General features: G+C 40.4%; 2 protein-coding genes across 3 annotated transcripts; both read left to right on the top strand.

The window, feature by feature from the left end:
- The first annotated feature begins 5361 nt into the window (after positions 1-5361).
- LOC133905331 (IQ domain-containing protein IQM3-like) lies at positions 5362-9351 on the top strand. Its single transcript, XM_062347100.1, has 9 exons — positions 5362-5823; positions 6119-6233; positions 6322-6387; positions 6682-6770; positions 6946-7033; positions 7566-7712; positions 7845-7937; positions 8515-8616; positions 8706-9351. The coding sequence occupies exons 1-9, from the start codon at positions 5417-5419 to the stop codon at positions 9204-9206; spliced, it is 1608 nt and encodes a 535-aa protein (XP_062203084.1). The 5' UTR covers positions 5362-5416; the 3' UTR covers positions 9207-9351.
- Positions 9352-10569: 1218 nt separating this feature from the next.
- LOC133904277 (IQ domain-containing protein IQM3-like) lies at positions 10570-18478 on the top strand. 2 transcript variants are annotated; one of them, XM_062345737.1, is made up of 9 exons: positions 10570-11035; positions 15251-15365; positions 15476-15550; positions 15788-15876; positions 16049-16136; positions 16663-16809; positions 16929-17021; positions 17664-17765; positions 17852-18478. In XM_062345737.1, exons 1-9 carry the CDS (start codon positions 10848-10850, stop codon positions 18293-18295), a joined length of 1341 nt encoding a protein of 446 aa, XP_062201721.1. In that variant the 5' UTR covers positions 10570-10847; the 3' UTR covers positions 18296-18478. The 2 variants fall into 2 exon arrangements, with proteins under 2 accessions (XP_062201721.1, XP_062201722.1); XM_062345738.1 differs by having other exon boundaries at positions 10572-11035; positions 15476-15541.
- Positions 18479-18942: the final 464 nt, after the last annotated feature.

The raw sequence follows: 18942 nt of genomic DNA, 5'->3' as shown, positions 1-18942 counted from the left end.
GACAGGGGGCAGATCAAGTATATTTTGATGCATATGCTCTATTCTCTGCCTTGATTATCACATCAAGTAGAGAGTCGGGGGCTACATCGCATACTTTCAATGCTATAACTTTACTCTTCACTCAATTCCATCATTGAGTAGATAGTCGAGAGCTATAGCAACACATATCTTCAATGTTACAAATATGTCATTTTTCTATTCTTAGATCGAGTAATCTTCTCCTCGACCATAGAGTCAGGAGCTACATAATAATACCATACTTTTTGTAGATTTTGTATATGTTTTTTTGCAAAAGTTTATCTGGCTTTGCATTGACTGTTTTGGATAAGAGCCAGTAGAGGCATATGTTGGGTTGATGATGGACAACTACACCTAATAAAGCATAACAACACAAGAGATTGTCTAACATCTCACACCTAATGGCTAAAAACGGTTCTGAAGTTTTAGTCAATCTCATGTGTGTTCTCTGTCGAGTTCATGTCAGTACGCTGGTTAAGCACGCAAGTTAGTGAAAGATTGCAAAAGGTCGTCATGTTTTCTGTTTGTAGTTTTACACTAGTCTTTTTCTTATTCTTACAGTTGTCTCGAGTGATTACTCGAGGGCCAATATTTCTAATCGTTCGTCTAGTTGAGTTTTCATATATCAATGGATATTCGATTAATAAGTCTTAAAGGTGGTCTACACGCCTACGAATCAAGATTGCATCTACTCATGCTAACTCTATTTCATCGATAAGAAAATAGTGACAAAGCATGTTAAATAGGCAAAATATCAGCAACATTTCATTGCAATCATCACACAAAGGCATACCAAAAAGCCTACTACTCGACTAAGGAGAAAGTTTCGATGATATCCATTTACAAGAACGACATTTGAAATTCCCCTCAAGGGACTTTATGGTCCTAAAAATATCTTCATGATAGGAAACTTCAAGCATGTCATAATCATCCTGGTCATAAGCTGAGTTCACTCAGTGGAAGCTAAGAATTTGACCAAGGTTGGTAACTTTGGGTACTGATGGTACGACTTCAGAGGTCATGCCCAACAGAATTGATCTTCCTTTCGTCCAAAGAACAACCTCCCATTCTAGTGGCTCCCAAATGTCATCATTGAATGTGTCGAGAGAAGCCGATGTCAATCCATTGTGCTCGTCTAGATCATCAATTTGCTCACCAACCTTTAGGAAAAATGCATGAGACTCGACCAGGAGCAGCCGAGAACCTCTCAGACCAGGTTGCCAGATCTTGAACTCGAACATCAATTGTTCCAATGTCGTCACAGCTCCCGATGGATCTTTCAAGGCCACTCCACTCAGAAAATCCAAAATACGCCACCAAAACTTGCCACTAGAAATCTAAAACCACCATGATGGTCCATTGATAAGATAAACATGCATTCCCTTCGTCAACTAAAGATGAAAGCACGGCATACTTAGAACAATGATGATGAATAATTTCCCTTCCTTTTGCACTATGAATCCTTCCAGGCTCACCCATAACGCATTATAGGAAAGCGATGAGAGATTACAGAACCATCCGGTCACTGGGTTAATTACCCTACCTTTGATCTGACGTCCTCGCTCGATGACGATCAAGAGCCCGGTCGAGGCCTAAATCATCTCCCAGCTGTCGCTAACTAAACTTCGAAAATGAAGGTCAAAACTGCTTCACTTTCTAGGCAATGGACGTCTACCAAGCCATCCTCGTGCATGAACGGTCCCTTTAGGATCCAAGGAGCAAATTTTTCCATCCTACGCACTTCACACCATGAGGTGCAGACACAATGAAAGAAGGTGAAATCTTCTAGATGATGTAGTTTGTTGGAGATAGTGTCGAGCACCCCTAAAGACAAAGTCGCCCAATCAGGAGTTTCCACCATAAGATCCAAAGTGAAAGATGAAGTCTTTGAGTAGAAGGCAAACAACGGTGGATGAATTTGAAGGGCGAGACTGCAGAGTTGGCAATGAGGCTAAGACAATGGCGGTGAACTTCTCCCCTCAGGTAATTAAATAGGCATTGCCTCAAGATGAGACTCAGAATTTGTTTCCGCTTCGAATAAAAATTATGGTGCTTCAATCGGCGTGAAAAGTAGAATGAAAACATCATGCGAATCTCTGCACGCTTGTATGCATTCTACAAGCATTTAATGCTCCTATACCCGACATTTCAAATTTGAAAGGTTTTTTAACTCTACTCAAAAACGGATATCGAGAAGTTGATATTGATGGCCCTTATTAAGTATCGAGTGCGGATAATAGCAGGGCACTCGACCCAAAAGTGTTTCCACTCAATACTCGGAATAGAGCCTCTTCTTATTCGACTGTTTCGAGTATGAGTTCGATCTACCTTACTTGACCAGACTTGAACTTGGTGGTACTTGAGTAGGCGCTTGTAGAAATCCTTCATGTTGAGTAGAGTTAGGGAGCTACTATCGAATATGTAACTATAGGGTATATATGTCTAAGAAATATACTATATACAAATAGGGTATACCATATGCATACTTAACAAAACTGTGGATATTACGTAATCGAATCCACGGTACCTGATACGCCAGGGATCTAGAAGGTATATACTAGGAAAGTCTCGATTGCTTACCCAACTCAAGAAGACTAGTATATTGCTTACCCAACTCGAGAAGACTAGTATCCATAATATATTTATTTACTTAGACGACAAGACAGACTCCCTATCGATTACAGATTGACAGGAGGCTGTACATCACCTTTATATAAGGCAGGGACCCAGATCTCTCGGGAGAGGTTCTCTCTTTCCGGCTACTCGAGGCAAGCATTAGGACCTTGACACAGAAAGAACTCGATGACTTTATCCGTAGGTTAGACTAAATCCGATCTACTCTTTGTAATAGGCCAGCAATATTGCTTGTACTCGAGTGAATACATATACATAATCATCCACACATGACGTAGGATATTACTCCAATCGAATGCTCAAATCTGTATATATCATATGTGCCTCGCTTCATGTTCGATCTCTGATTTACGAAGGTAAACCCATTATTTTCTAGACACTTTATTAGGAACAAATCCTCGACATATCTAACTGTGAACCCTTAAAAACCAGCATTGATAAACTATCACCGTCGGTTCGTAATGTGAACTAACAGTGATAATAACTATTACTGCTAATTCAAAAGCTCATAGATAGAGCAGTAATTAAGCCAATACAAACCGACAATGATAAGGATAAGGATTATATATACATGTCTAACAGCTCGTATTCCAAACTAACAGTGATAAGGATTATCATTATCGGTTCATATGCTCACCGATAGAGCAATAATTAAACAAAGATGAACCGACAGTGTTAATTATTCTCATTGTCGGTTTATATTCCAAATCAACAATGATAATTCTTCTATAAATCAAGCATGTCTCCTTGAGTCGCGCCCTATCTCACTTCGCTCCTAACCTCCAGAAACTACTCCTGAGAAGTAACGGCGGTTGAAGTGGTGCGATGATCATCGTCGCCACGATGGCTAGGGGTGGAGACAGGGGGCAGGGGCAGGCCCCCTATGCATGATGCATGCATGTACTAGCTCCTCTATGCATGTACTCCTCTGTATCATGCATATACTTGAGTATTTCTTACATGACTATAGGGTAACAAGTGCCGGTCCATAAATACGACTACTGAAGCAACGTTCAGGAATCTTTATCGCTTGCGTAATTAGGAATTATGGTGTTATTTAATTTTTAAAAGAATACTCTAATTAATTAAGGATCAAGAGATCCTTACAAGTTTAATATAATTAATTAAGGATCAAGATATCCTTACAAGTTTATACTAGAATATTCTTTTGAGAATACAAATTTATTTTATCTATTATCTATATTTCAAGTATTATATGTCTTTTTAATATATTTCAGTATTAGATATCGCCAAGTATAATTAATTTACTATGCGTAGTAACAAAGTGTTTTTTTTTCTTGCCAAACTTTACCAAATTTAATGTATTTGTCCTTAATGATCATGATTCATTTTTTATCACTCTACTCTTTTATTGACATGAGGTTTAGTTATTTTCATTTATAGAGATTTTTTTAGCAAATGTATGGAAGCTCTATATATTTGTTACTATAGGTGACTTTGTGTATGGATAAAAAAATATTTTAATCCGATCATAGAACACAGATCCATCGCAAGACACCAAAACCTGTATTTCGTTCTTCCTAAGATTGGAAAAGAGATTGACCAATATTAAGAGAAAATTATGTACTTTTATGAGGATAAATTCAATAGCTTCTAGAACTGATTTAAATTTATCTCTTCTCAGCCCCTCATATCATCTAATCTTGGCTCCGCCCCTAACTACAGCTGCCTCTACCCCTTGTGCCAGGCTTCCATGTCCTCTTAGCCTAAGCCACCTCTAGATCACCCTTGTTTTCTCGAGCCACTCGCGACCGTTCGAAGCCGCTCTCGAGGTGTAGTGACGATCGAAGTGGTGCGATGGTTATCATAGCCATCGCAGCTGCCTCTACTCCCGAGCTAGCTGTCTCCCGTTTCCTGGGCATGTCTCCCCATCTCCCAAACTAAATGAGTGGCAAGTTGAGTAGCTAGATGGTGGCAATAGGCACATATAAATGAGTGGTAGAAAATATATTTGCTTTCACAATAATTGTGTTTTTCTATTTATTTAGATGTACTATTATCACTTAGATAGCGCAAGATATAAAATATATGGTGTAAGGCGGCTACACCAAGAGTTCTTCGACGTTCCCAGGTCAAAGAGCTCCTGGTATAGCAGTTTTACAATATCCATTTCTATTTATCTAAGTTTGAAATGTAAAATACTCTATCATAGATATTTTAGTATAAGATCACTATATTAATTTAAAATCAAACTTAGATAAATCCTCATACTGAAGAGTTCGCTGTAGAGTATTTTTATATATGTTGATGAATTATCATTATTAGTTCCCCATTTAAATCGACAGTAATACTATTATTATCCATATATAAACTGGTTATAATAATTATATATTATCACTATCGCTATTTTAACGTCAATGTCATAACCAACAGTGATAACAGTTTTAGATCGACAGAGGAGTGTCACGTTTTTCTGACATATCATATCCATGGCTAATTAACTCGTTGCTAGGGCCTCCATGATGCACAGTCGGTCCTTTATTCAATTCACACAGGAGCGAAGCGTCCACAGAAACATGACGCATTACACGACGGCGAGCAACGCTCCGATCCGGCACGGAGAGCAACCGGTGCCGCGCGTGGTGCGACCGGCCAACGGCACGGTCCACACCCCCTCGGGTCTCCGGTGTGACCCCAAGTCACCCTACAAGACTTGGGGTGACCTGGGCCAATCTGTTGTCTGGACTCTGGAGCCACATCCCAATCTGCAGGAACAAGAACGTGTAGTGCGTCCTTCCCGCGAATGGCGTCCAGAATCAGATTAATCGCCTTTAATTATTCCCACGTTTTGCGTGGATCGGATTCCCACCTGCTCCTCCTCGACGCCGACAGCAGCAGCCGTTCTCTGTGCGACTCTGTCTCGCTCGCCCTCACAACCTTAGTGCTCGCTCGGTCTAGTGCAGTGCTTAGACTCGCTCCTAAACCTCAGAGAAAGAAAATGGAGATGGAGACGACGCTGCCACCGGCCGCCTTGGATGCTGTGGATTCTTCCAGGTCTTACTCGGATAAGCTGGAAGATTCCTCGCCGGTGGCGGGAAGTGGCGGCGGCGACGGCGCGAATGGCGCGGCGACCAAGCTGCAGAAGGTGTACCGCAGCTACCGGACCAGGCGGAAGCTCGCCGACTCCGCCGTCGTCGTAGAGGAGCTCTGGTGTTTAGATCCTGCTCTTGAATCTTTTTGGCTCTGATTTCTTCCCGATCGCACTGTTTTATTTGGTAAAGAAGAGCTGTCCCATTCTTGAAAATCTTCCCAATTACATCTTGCTTTCCCCCCCTTGGTTCTTGCTGTACAATGAGTTGGATTTCATGTAAAGGTGCCTCTTTCTTGGAGATTTTGTCCTCCCAAATAAATGCCAAATTTGGTTCTTGTTGATGGTTCTAGTTGAGGCTTGATTTTGGAGAATTTTTTAACTAAACTGACAAAGGTTTGATGTGGATGAATGAAGGTGGCAAGCGCTGGACTTCGCGCAGCTCAGCCACAGCACCATCTCCTTCTTCGACGAACCCAAGCCGGAGACTGCCGCCTCGCGCTGGAACCGCGTCAGCCTCATTGCATCCAAGGTCTCAATAGCTACCTCAAGAAAGCTCGTTATGTTCTGAACTTCTCCTTTGTTGCTCTGAATTTGTTGTGTTTGTAAACTTTACACAGGTGGGTCAGGGTCTATCCAGAGACGGCAAGGCTCTGAAGCTGGCTTTCCAGCACTGGATCGAGGCTGTGAGTACAAATCGTACACATCCACTACTGTTTTTTAGTTTAGTAGTAATCTACTTGCATAGGATTTGGTGCTCTGCTTACATGTATGTGAAAAGAGGTTGCTTTCCAGTATTAGTTGACTTGGACTTCTAGTCAGGTGTGGACATTGATCATAAAAGGTCCACCAATTGGCATGTCTCTGCGGTTCTCCATCTCTTGATAACCCTTTTTTCAGGGAATCCTTGATAAACTATTGTTTGCGAGACTCTGATGCAAGTATGCAATCGCTATAGCAGTATTCATCTCTTGTTGCAGATCGACCCACGGCATAGATATGGGCACAACCTGCATTTCTACTACGATGTCTGGTGCCAAAGCCAGGCCGGCCAGCCATTCTTCTACTGGTAAGATCTTAACTGCAATGCGCACATTTACAGTTGCAAATTCTGTTAGTGGAACGAGTTGATGCAATATGCATGGCATATATGGATTAGCGTTTGCATACTAAAATGTTTTTTCATACCAACAATTTCAGTTATGGGTTCGAGGCAATTTCAGTAAGTCTGTTTGCAAATGTAGGCTTGATATTGGAGAGGGAAAGGATATGGACCTTCCAGAGTGTCCAAGAGTTCTGCTGAAGAAGCAATGCATAATATATCTTGGTCCGGTAAGACATGTTTCACAGTGGCTGCCTATCTTTGTTTGGAACTCATGCTATATATCCTTACTGAAAACATCTATGAAGGGCTGTATAATGACATGTTGCTTTCATGAATCTTTTTTTGATTAAGTGTCACTATTTTTTTATAAAATGAATATCACTATTCTTTTACTATAAAGACTTTTCTCCCCTGAAGTTTGACTTTTAAGGGATATTTTATCAAATCGAATCATGAGTTGCATCTTCTTGTATACTATCAAATTGCTGCATATATGAACTGCATTTGGCATAGCCTCAAGTCTGAATTATTGTTTATTCTGAAACATGAAAAGAATCCGGCATGCCCTTGCCTGCTTCCATTCACACTATTATTCCCTTTGCTCATGAATCATGGCAATTAATAAAAGTATAATTGACTTTAAAATATTATACATAGTCAAGAATGGAAAAAGGAATTCGTTTTAACAAACTCTTCATTTTCTTGCTACTAAACCTACCACATAGTTCCAAGCTCTAAAATTTTTCCAATGTTTTGCAGCAAGAGCGTGAGCTCTATGAATACATCATTAATGAGGGTAAGATTATCCATAAACAATCTGGAGAACCACTTGATACAAGCTGGGGTCCTAAAGGGACTAAATGGATTTTTGTTATGAGCACAGCAAAAAGGCTTTATGCTGGAAAGGTAATGTGTCTACTCGTACAAGGACCTTGCACTTGCATTGCTGCAGAAACATTTTTATATCTTATATCACATTTTGTTGGTTTATGTTTAGTACCGCTAAATCTATTTCTTTAACCTGATTTATCCGTCCAGAAAGAGAGAGGTATATTCCAACACTCCAGCTTTTTAGCAGGAGGTACTACCATAGCCGCTGGAAGATTTACTGCAGAAAATGGAGTTATCAAGGTATTTTTGAGCAACCATGCCACATTGAAATGTTAGTGTTTGATTGCAGTATTTTACTTTCTTGGTATTCTTGCTTATGCTATTCCTTAATCCTGCACCTTTGACCAAAAATCTTTGTTAGTGTCCAGGAGTTGATGATTCATTCACTGTGCATGGTTCTTCAAACCATTCTTTCCTGGTCCATGGGCTACCATGAATAACTATTTTTTTCAAGAGCGTTACCATGAATAACTATTTTTTTCAAGAGCGTTGCCATGAATAACTATTTTAACATGCATCCTTTTTGGAGGACAAATATGAAATATAAACTGGAACATTGTGCTTCATGCATACAGTATTTTCCCACAACTTTTGGAGTAAGTATAGTGGAAAATATAGTTTCTGAATCTACTTCTGTCTAGCACATATCAGAGTATTTACTTATCTTTATTCAGCCACTGTCCATAGACTTTGCATCCTTCTATTTTCTGTCTACGTATCACATTATAATCTTATTTTTATCCTTTGATCATGTCTTGTTATTAAGCTTTTTCATTGGGTGCATTCTGCTAATTTCTGATGCTATGTTCTGGATAAGTCCATCTGGGCCTACAGTGGTCACTACAAACCAAGTGCAGAGAATCTCAGCAATTTCATGAACTTCCTTGAAGAGAACGGAGTTGACCGCAAAGAAGTTGAGGTACACTATTTCAGCCATTCACAACCTAAAATATGCTCGTGCACCAAACAGCAGATGCCTTTTTAGTGAGCTTGCTTTTGGCTATTCAGGTGCGTTCATCTACCAAAGAAGACTACAATGAAGATCCAGTGCCTAATGACACACAGAACCTTACTGCTGCTATCAATCCTCCACAACTGATTCTCCCTTCAAACACTACAGAAGGCGAGGAAGGCGGGAATGCTCCTACAGAACAAGCCAAGCCAACCTACCAGAGAACCTTATCAGGTGGTCTGCAAAGCCCTAAAGCCACCGACGTCCCACAGAAGGAAATTCTCGAGAGGATGAAATCCAAGAGGGAGTCCAAGTCATATCAGCTTGGGCACAAGCTGTCCCTGAAATGGAGCACCGGGCTTGGTCCAAGAATTGGATGCGTCAAGGACTACCCGCTGGAGCTCAGAATGCAGGCTCTGGAGATGGTAGACCTCTCACCAAGGGCATCAACACCATCACCCTCAATGAGGCTACCTTCATGCTTCTCCCCCACTAAAGCTACCTCACCAACGTCACCGCTTGCGCCAATGCAGGCCTCCCTTCCCCATCCAAGTTAGAAGCTTAGAAGATCTTATGACATGCAACTAGAACGCACGGCAGCCCGAAACCTTTGCTGTTGAGCCGTCGGATTACTGTAATTCTGCATTATGATTTTTGTATATATACTGCAATGCTCAGAAACTTGGTTCTTTCTTGCTGCTTTACCCTTGTCCTTGGTTCTGGGTTCGATTTACACCTCAGATGTTTGCATTGGTATACTGCAAAGTTCTTTCAAGTGTGGCGAGTTGCTGACTGTAACTATATCTCACAAGTCACAACCAGGACGAAACCTGTTTAAGTCATGATCGATTTAACAGGCAAAAGAAGCCCCAACTAAAGTTTGCTCCATACCATATCTTTTGTTAATGGACACATTATACCTGTCCATTCACAGAATTGAGCAATAGTCAGCTGATGAGTCAAATTCCGTGGCGCTGGTCAGCTGGTGTGCCTTTGGGCTGAGCCCAACATTCAGACTGGCCTAGAAATTCTCCCTCCCTCAATTTGATCCTCTGCGTGTTCTGTATTTTGACGGGCATTGCTCTAAAAAAATATGAGCGATCTTCCTGGTGCCCAGCATGAAGCAACAGCTATTACTTATTGGCACACCAGTGAACAAGAACAAGCAAAGAAACGAGCCAATGGGACTTCACAATCATCGTAAAATTTGCCTGATTGCCAAAAACGAAAATTAACCAGTAGCTAATTACCTAGTGGTTGACCACCAAATATCAAAATCCAACATGAAAGCATGGCCTATTTGGGTGACTCCAATCACGAGAGTTTCTCTGGACTGGGATCATCTGCTTTTACATAGCAAAATCTCCGTGCTACAGTATCCATGACTTTAGCTCTTCCACAAACTGTTGGATCGAGAACGGATAGCCGAGATTTATTACTACATCGATGCTACAGTAACACGATGACTTTGCTAAGTCAGAGGATCCCAATCCCTTAAAAGGCCTTCGGAGGAAAGAAAGGGTACCGCACCACTTTAGCTAGAGCTACTTCATTCTCTCTCTAAAAAAGAACTAGAGCTATTTCAGACTTTCAGAGGCTTGTTAAACCCGTCCATATCTACTCAAGATAAATTTAACATGTTATCAAGATTAGTACTATTTATCTACTTATTCAGAATGTAGTGCTGAGCTAATAATGGTCCGTGCTATAAAAAATCGTTTTTTTAAACGAACAGGCAGGAGGTCACCCTATTGTATTAATTAATCAAAAACAAAAATATAGTGCGGTGTTACAAAGGCCAAAACCAAACAAAAAAAAAACCAAGAAAATTACACTCTAGAAACAATTTGCGCTAATCCAACAAATCCTGTTCTCTCGGCATATATCCAAAGCTACTTGCTGCTAGGTGCTAGTATAAGATTCTGTAGCAACGGTTCATACAAGAGCGTCGACAGAACATGATGCACATGTACGTGTGATTCGCACACGAAAACCACCGATCAGAGCTCCGATCCAGCATGGAGAGTGTGACCCGAGCTAGCTAGGATAAACGCGAATGGGGATCTGATACTCTCCACTAGTAGTAATAATAGTAGAGGAATTGCTGCTCCTGCTCCTGAGGGGTGCAACCATTCTCTGCCTCTCGCGCCTTCGCAACCAAACCGAACTGCTTGCTCGGTCCTCGCAGAAGTCAGAAAATGGAGGCGGAGGCGGCGCTGCCTCCGGCCGGATTGGATATTACGGATTCTCCCAGGTGCCCGGTCGCGGGAAGCGACGGCGGCGGCGGCGACGTGAATGGCGCGGCTACCAAGCTGCAGAAGGTGTACCGCAGCTACCGGACCAGGCGGAAGCTCGCCGACTCCGCCGTCGTCGTAGAGGAGCTCTGGTAACGATATCCCAAGCCGTTCAAGTTTTGTTTACTCTTCCGGCCTCTCCTTTACTTGATCTTCTTGCGTGAGATTTCTTCCTGTTCGGTTCGGTCTTATTGAAAAAGACAAATATCTACTAAAACTAACTGAGCGTTGTAATAAAAATATAAATATTAAATATAGTAACATTAAATATAAACTCAGTATAGAGACGTTGATGCGTTATAGAAGTACCACCAAATGAATAACTGGAAGCAATGCTATAGATTGATTTCAGATAGTTTGATTTCAGATAGGATCCGAAAATAGAGAGGGGATTATCCGCTAATTGTTTTATAATTTTTTATTTTTACTAGTAAATAGGTCATATATCCGTAGCCGGAAACAAGGTGAGAAGGCTGGAGGATAAGAGTAGATAATAAAATAGATAAATTATTCAAATTTTAGAGATTTTTATTAAACTAATCCATCAACTTATGCTTTTGCATGGGCTAGTCGTTCTCATTTATTGTTTTTGCCCTTCCACATTGCACCTCCGCATGAGTTCGACGCGTGTCTCATTGAAACATTAGTTTGAGCTATATCAGCTCTCAACTACAGTCTATCTATCGTGATTTTATGAATCCACATTTTGGCTTCTCAATTTATTATTAACGGTTGCAGTTGTAAAAATAATTTTTTGCTTCTGCATGTTAAGTTGAAACCTTAGTTCTTGTTGCACCAATCTCTTTGAATTTTATTAAGAAATTAGGATTCCAGCTCATAGATTGTATCCTTAGTAAACAGGCACTTCGGCCAGCACCACCGTGCTTGTTATGTTGAATGTCGTCTATAATAAAACTATCAATATATATGTTATAATATTTTGGTCAAAATATAATGAAGTAATTTGTAGTAGAAACTTACATAATTCTTATTTAATATTAAATAAACCTTTTCTTGATTACTAAACCTAGAAATCGATATGCTCATCGCTCCCTCCTAATCTCATTGGTAGCCTGGTGCAAGCGCAGTGGTATCCATGGTGGCATGCATGTATGATGATGGCCCGCATGATACATTATACTTTCAGTTTGATTTTTCATAATGGCGAAGATGTGTAATATACAAACATATATAGGGGTATTTTGGATTATTTTTTCTTAATGGTATAGGTGGGTAATTTAGAAGCTGATTTAGGGGATATTTTGGGTCATTATTTTATAATGGCATATGTGGTAATTTAGATGCAAGTTAGATTCAATGGTCATTGCTCTTAGTCTACCAAATCAACGACCGGATGTTTTTTTTTTTATTAGAATTTCTAGAATTTTTCTTTTTATCTTAGGCTGTGTTTGTTTGCTGCTTCTGAAACTGCTTCTGCTACTGGCAGAAGCCAGAACAAACGAGGTTCTGAAGAAGTGGCTTCTGGAGAAGCCAGAAGCCTGTTTCTGAGGAAAATGAACTAAAGCTGAGAAGCTCGCTGAGATGTACTTCTCTGAGAAGCTATGTGCTGAGAAGCCAAAAATTTATTGTAGAAGCCAACAACCTATTTCCAAAAGCAGCTTTTCAGAAAAGCCAAAAACACTGCTTTTCAGATAAGCTCAAAAACAGAAGCTCAAACAAACACGGCCTTAATATGTCTCATCTAGGATCACCGTGAAGTTTCAAAGGATCCTCCAATTAAGTAAATATATAAAGATAAAGATGGGAGGAGAGTATGAAAAGAGATAATATGGGAACCAACTATTTTTTATATAGTAGAGACTAGAATTTATTAAACCTGTTTCAACCTAATCTTAACAAAATATTGTTTGGATACCGTAACAAACTCCTGGATATCTAAAAGTTATCGTAAAACTCAAAATTATGTGTTTTAGCAAAATCGAGTCCAAGGTGTTATCAACAAAACCAGGATACATTACGCTTATTTCTCTAGCCACAAATCTCGCGCCTCCGTTCATTCACATTCCTAACTATGCTTTGACGATGAGGATTGGATTGCATGGTAACAAAATGCGTGTCGTTATTTTCGGAGCCTAGCACAAACAAGTTTGAGTACTTGCCATCCAAACACAATATTGTTTTTTTTTCTAAAATTCCTAATAAAACCTGTTTTCTTAATACTGATTTCTAATCTTGAGATCCAAACAAGGCTGCCTAAGGGTCTATTTGTTTTTTATTATGATTCTAATAATTTAGATTTTGATTCTCACAATCTAGAATCTGGATTGTACAATCTAAAATAAACAGTATTAGATTATTAGAATATCTCCCCTCTCCTACAGACTCGCTCTCTCCATCCCGGAGTCTCTCTCTACTTCCGCCATTGGAGGCCAAAGTTCACCATTGACTGCTGCCTGGGTGGCTGGCCAAGATAGTGTTCTCCGACTCCTTCATCCGGTTCGATTGAGCGTTGGCGACAAGCATGGCGGACGGAGGTGCTTGGTCGATGACGATAGTGCGCTAATGCGAAGGAAGAAGGGGGAGGAAAGGCATGAGACACTCAGTGGAGCACGGAGAAGCTCACCCTAGGCTTGAAGTCGAGGAAGGAGGTCAGCGGCCGGGAGATTGACGACGATGTGGAGGAGCTCGCGATAGCGGCTGCCGGAGAGAAAGAGGGAGGCATGGGTGGCGGCCTGGCGGGAGCTTGGGTTGGCTTCAGCTCGGGGAGGTCTTGGACGAGCTCGAGGAGCGGCTTCTCCGCTGGATTCAGGCAGCCGACAATGAGGAGGACGGTCGAGGTGGCTGCCAGAGAGGAAGAGGGAGGCACGGGCGATGGGAGCTCGGGTCGGCTTTGGCTCGGGGAGGTCGTGGATGAGCTTGAGGCATGGCTTCTCCACTGGATCTAGGCGGCATACGGCGAGGAGGACGGTCGAGGCAGCTGCCGGAGAGGAAGAGGGAGGCACAGGCGGCGGGAGCTCGGGTCAGCTTCGGCTCGGGGAGGTTGTGGATGAGCTCAAAGTGCGGTTTCTCCACTGGATCCAGGTGGCAGACGGTGGGGAGGACGGTTGAGGCGTCTCGGCGGCGTTGAGCTGGTGCTCTACTCTGCTTGGCAGCTCAGTCGAGCGGCAGCAAGAGGGAGAGAGCGAAGGAGTGAGTGGAGAAAGAAGCGAAGGGAGAAAGAAAGAAACGAAATAAAACGTTATGTTTGTAATGACAATGGTGAGTAAATATGTGTCATAATCTGATAGAAGCAATATTTTTCTGGATTGTGAATTGTGACACAATCTGATCCAGATTGTGAATTTTGAAGTGTAGAATCGCCCTACTTATTTTAGATTCTGATTTTAGAAATTAGAATCCACAATCAAAATCAGACCTTAATACACGCGCACCATTTCCAACAGCAAGAGGACAACACATATCCTCTCCTCTTATCGGTATGAACAAAAGAATCGACAAGCAAAAACTTAGAAAAAAATTAAAAATATATATAGGGAAGATTTTTCATCATGATTTTTCTTAAAAAACAATTGCGACAAATTTAACCTAAAAATTAGCGAAAGAGGTTTTCACGAAAATATTTCCTTTTTTTTTAAGTTCTAAAAAAGATTTTTAAAAATCTTGAAATTTTCACTAAATTTTTGAGAAAGAGAGATGGTGAGAGAGGGGGATGGTGAGTGGTGGCGGCCTCACTGGCGACCACCGTGCTCCGGTGTGCACATCGATATTTTTGTGATGCAAGTGTGGATTATTCAAGAAATCGACATGCTTATTGATAGTCTAACAACCTCATTGCAATGCTTTAGGGTAACCAAAATCCTTGTAGTCATCATGTTTATAATTAGCTGGAGTCTCGGCTAAACAATAGTGTAGATTTGTCTTATAGTTCTTGAATTCCAGTTATGTAGTTAAGACGTTGGATCAAAATTCATCATGTTTATTTCAGTCAAATCTTAAATATACTTAGTCATCATTTGTCCCTTTCAAACATATAACACAATGATAAAACGATGGTTTGAAACTTACATATTCACAATGGTGCTCAAAGTGATGCTATCCGCGCAATTACGCGTGCCATGCCGCTAGTTTGGTAAAGGAGAGCATCCCCTTTCTTGGAATCTTCTTTATTAATTGGCTTTTCTTGGTTCTTGTTTTGTATGATTTGGATTCCATGAAAGGATGCCTCCTATCTTTGATATTTTGACATAAAAAACAATTTGATTCTCCTGGATGGTTACAACATTACGAGTGTCAAAATCAGTTCTAATCGAGACTAAGAGGGTTTGTTGTTGGGATGAATTAACAAGGTGGCAAGCACTAGACTTCGCGAGGCTCAACTACAACACCGTCTCCTTCTTCGACAAACCTAGGCTGAAGACCGCTGCCTCGCTTTGGAATCGTGTCAGCTTCAATGCATCTAAGGTCTTAGTTGCTACCTAAAAAATGTTCATTATGTTGTGAAATAAATCCTTTTGTATCGACTTCTCCTGCGTTGCTTTTAACAAGTTGTCGTGTTTATGTGCTTGACACAGGTGGGTCAGGGTCTATCCAGATATGACAAGGCTCTCAAGCTGGCTTTCCAGCACTGGATCGAGGCTGTGAGTACAGTTAGTACAAATCCACTAGTATTGTTTTTGTAGTTTAGTATTGCTTAGTATTTGGTTTTGTGCTTATATGTGTGTGAAAACAAGCTACTTTCCAATACCACTTACTTGGACTTTTAGATAGATGTGAATAAAAGATCCATATATTGACATCATACAAGTTTTTGCCGGTCTCTCTGTAACTTTTGTTGCATCACATTGATGGTAGTGTTACAGCAGTTTCCATTTGTTGTTGTATAGATCGATTCACGGCATCGGTCTGGGCACAATCTGCAGTTCTACTACAATGTTTGGTGTCGAAGCCAGGCCGGCCAATCCTTCTTCTACTGGTAAGAAACTACTGCAATTTGCACATTTGCATATACAGATTCTGCCAGTCGAACGAGTTGATGCAATTTGCATAACATATGTCAACAGAGTGCATATTAGAATATATGTTCAGAAATTTTACTTATTAATTTGATTGCATGGAAATTTCAGTGAGTCTATTTGCATATGTAGGCTTGATGTTGGGGATGGCAAAGATGTAGATCTTCCCGAGTGTCCAAGAACACTGTTGAAGAAGCAATGCATAAAATATCTTGGTCCGGTAAGAAATGTTCTATGATGGCTGGCTTTCTTTATCTGGAAACCATGCTATGTGTCCTTACTGAAATATTCTGAGGAGTTATTTAAGGGCTTGACGAACTTCACCCACAAAACCTCAGTTTTGTTTCATTAAACTTCCATGATTTAATACCACTATCCTTTTAATGTAAAGATAAGTTCAACTTTTAAAATAATTTTTCTCACGTCCAAACATGTGTTGCATCTTCTTGTAATCTTGTTATTACTATTAAATTGCTTTATATATGAACTGGATTTTACCCAGCTTCAAGTATGAATTATTGTTTCACTTGAAACATGAATACAATATATCATGCCCTAGCCTACTTACTTCCACACTACTATTCCCTTTTCTCATGAATCACGACGACATGAAATATATACAATCGACTAAAATACTATATACTGTCGAGGATGGAAAAAGAATTCTTTTACACAAACTCTTCATTTTGTTTCTACTAAACCTACAAGATGGTTGTAAGTTCTTACAATTATCCAATGTTCTGCAGCAAGAGCGTGAGCTCTATGAATACATCATTAACGAGGGAAAGATTATCCATAAACAGTCTGGAGAACCACTTGATACAAGCCATGATCCTAAAGGGGCTGGATGGATTTTTGTTATGAGCACAGCCAAAAGAATTTATGCTGGCAAGGTAACTTGTCTACTAGGACTTCGCACTTGCATTTCTGCAGAAACAATGTCATATAAGATTTTTTAAGATTATGTTTTGGATCAGGAAATCTATTTATGTAACCTGATTTATCCATCCAGAAGGAGAAAGGAGTATTCCAGCACTCTAGCTTTTTAGCAGCAGGTGCTGCCATAGCTGCTGGAATGTTTACTGCAGAAAATGGAGTTATCAAGGTATTTTTTAGCAACCAAGCCCTATTGAAACGTCACTTTTTTGTCAAAGTATTTATTTTAGTTCTTGGTATTCCTACTTATGTTGTTCCTTAATCCTGCGTCCGTGAACGAAAAGAATGATGCACTATTCAATGTATATGGACATTTAAATCTTCCTTTTGTGTTTCATGAGCTACTATGAATAACTATTTTAATTATCTAGAAAAGCAACCATTTTAATATTTATCCCTTATTAGGATAAATATAAAATATACACCCAAAGGGATAGTCCTTCTCATTAGACTGTCTACTTATCTTATTTCATTTTACATGCAAGTTAATGGACATTAGGCCATGGACTTTGGGCCTGTTTGGCATAGCTCCAAGAATTCTTGGAGATGGAACTAGGGTAGATTAGGGATGTTTGAGTTAGCCATCTTATTCGTATTTAGACTAAAAAATAAAGTCTTAAACCACTTTATTTTAGCTTAGAAACTCTAAATTATATGTGAATCCAGGAATTAAAGCTCTGCCAAACATGACTTTGTTGCCCCTTTTTTCTAGCTAGGATCAAACGATAATATCATTTAATACTTTGATTGGTTTTTCTGATCTTTTTACTGGCTACATTTTGATCATTTGTTATGATCTTTTCTGGATAAGTCCATCTGGGCCTATAGTGGTCACTACAAACCAAGAATAGAGAACCTCAACAATTTCATGAACTTCCTGGAAGAGAATGGAGTTGATCTCAAAGAAGTTGAGGTGCACCAATATAACCACCATAACCTAAAATTTACCTATGCTATTGCAGATCATTTCATATAATGAGCTGGTTTTTGGCCATTCAGGTGCGTCCATTCACCAAAGATGACGATCCAGTGCCTAATAATACACAGAACCTTACTGGTGCTATCAATTCTCCACAAGTGATTCTCTCTCCAAAAACAACAGAAGGCGATGAAGGCGAGAATGCTCTTACACAAGTCAGGCCAACCTACCGAAGAACCTTATCAGGTGGTCTGCATTGCCCTAAAGCCATTGATGTCCCGCAGAAGGCAATCCTCGAGAGGATCAAATCCAATAGCGAGTCTGAATCTTATCAGCTTGGCCACAAGTTGTCCCTGAAATGGAGCACTGGGGCTGGTCCTAGAATTGGGTGTTTGAAGGATTATCCAATGGAGCTTAGAGTGCAAGCACTGGAAATGGTGGACCTGCTACCAAGGGCATCAATACCATCGGCATACATCTCCGCTCACGCCAATGCAGACCTCCCTGTCCCCAGCCAGGTTTGAAGCCGAGAAGATCTTATGAAACGCAACCAATGCGCGTGGCAGCATGAAACCTTTGCTGTTCAGTTATCGGATTACTGTAACTCTGCATTGTCATTTTTCTATGCTGTAAAGCTCAGACACTCGGTTGGTTCTTGCTGTTTTATCTTGTTTTGTGGTTGCATTTATACATGAGATGTTTGGTTATACTGCAGAGTTTTCCAAGTGTGCAGTTGCGGAGGGTAACTATTGCAGAAATAGGCTCTGTGCAGAATCTCCTATATCTCACAACCAGGACAGCTTGCAGCTGATATGATAGTATGTTCGATTACTATAATCAGGTCAGATTTTTTAGATAATGGAATCTAAAACATATCCTGACCTCTACATCAAAAGATGCATCCAGCTGTTTACAATCAGCTCAGATACCCGGACGAAACATGCTGAAGTCATGATTGATTTAAAGGGCAAAAGAAGTCCCAATTGTAAAGGTTGTTCCATAATTCATACCATATCCTTTGTAAAATGGACACATTATATCTGTCAGTTCTCATAATTGAGCAACAGTTGGCTAATGAGTCATATCCAGTAACAAATTCTATCCTATATACATAAACGGAAACTGGAGAGAAAGAGAAATTCCTAACACAAATACTAAACCAGAGAGATCT

This window comes from Phragmites australis, chromosome 22, assembly GCF_958298935.1.
Source record: "Phragmites australis chromosome 22, lpPhrAust1.1, whole genome shotgun sequence".
NCBI lineage: Eukaryota > Viridiplantae > Streptophyta > Magnoliopsida > Poales > Poaceae > Phragmites > Phragmites australis.
The sequence above is the reverse complement of the archived record's forward strand: the minus strand, read 5'-3'. Positions and strand labels throughout refer to the sequence as shown.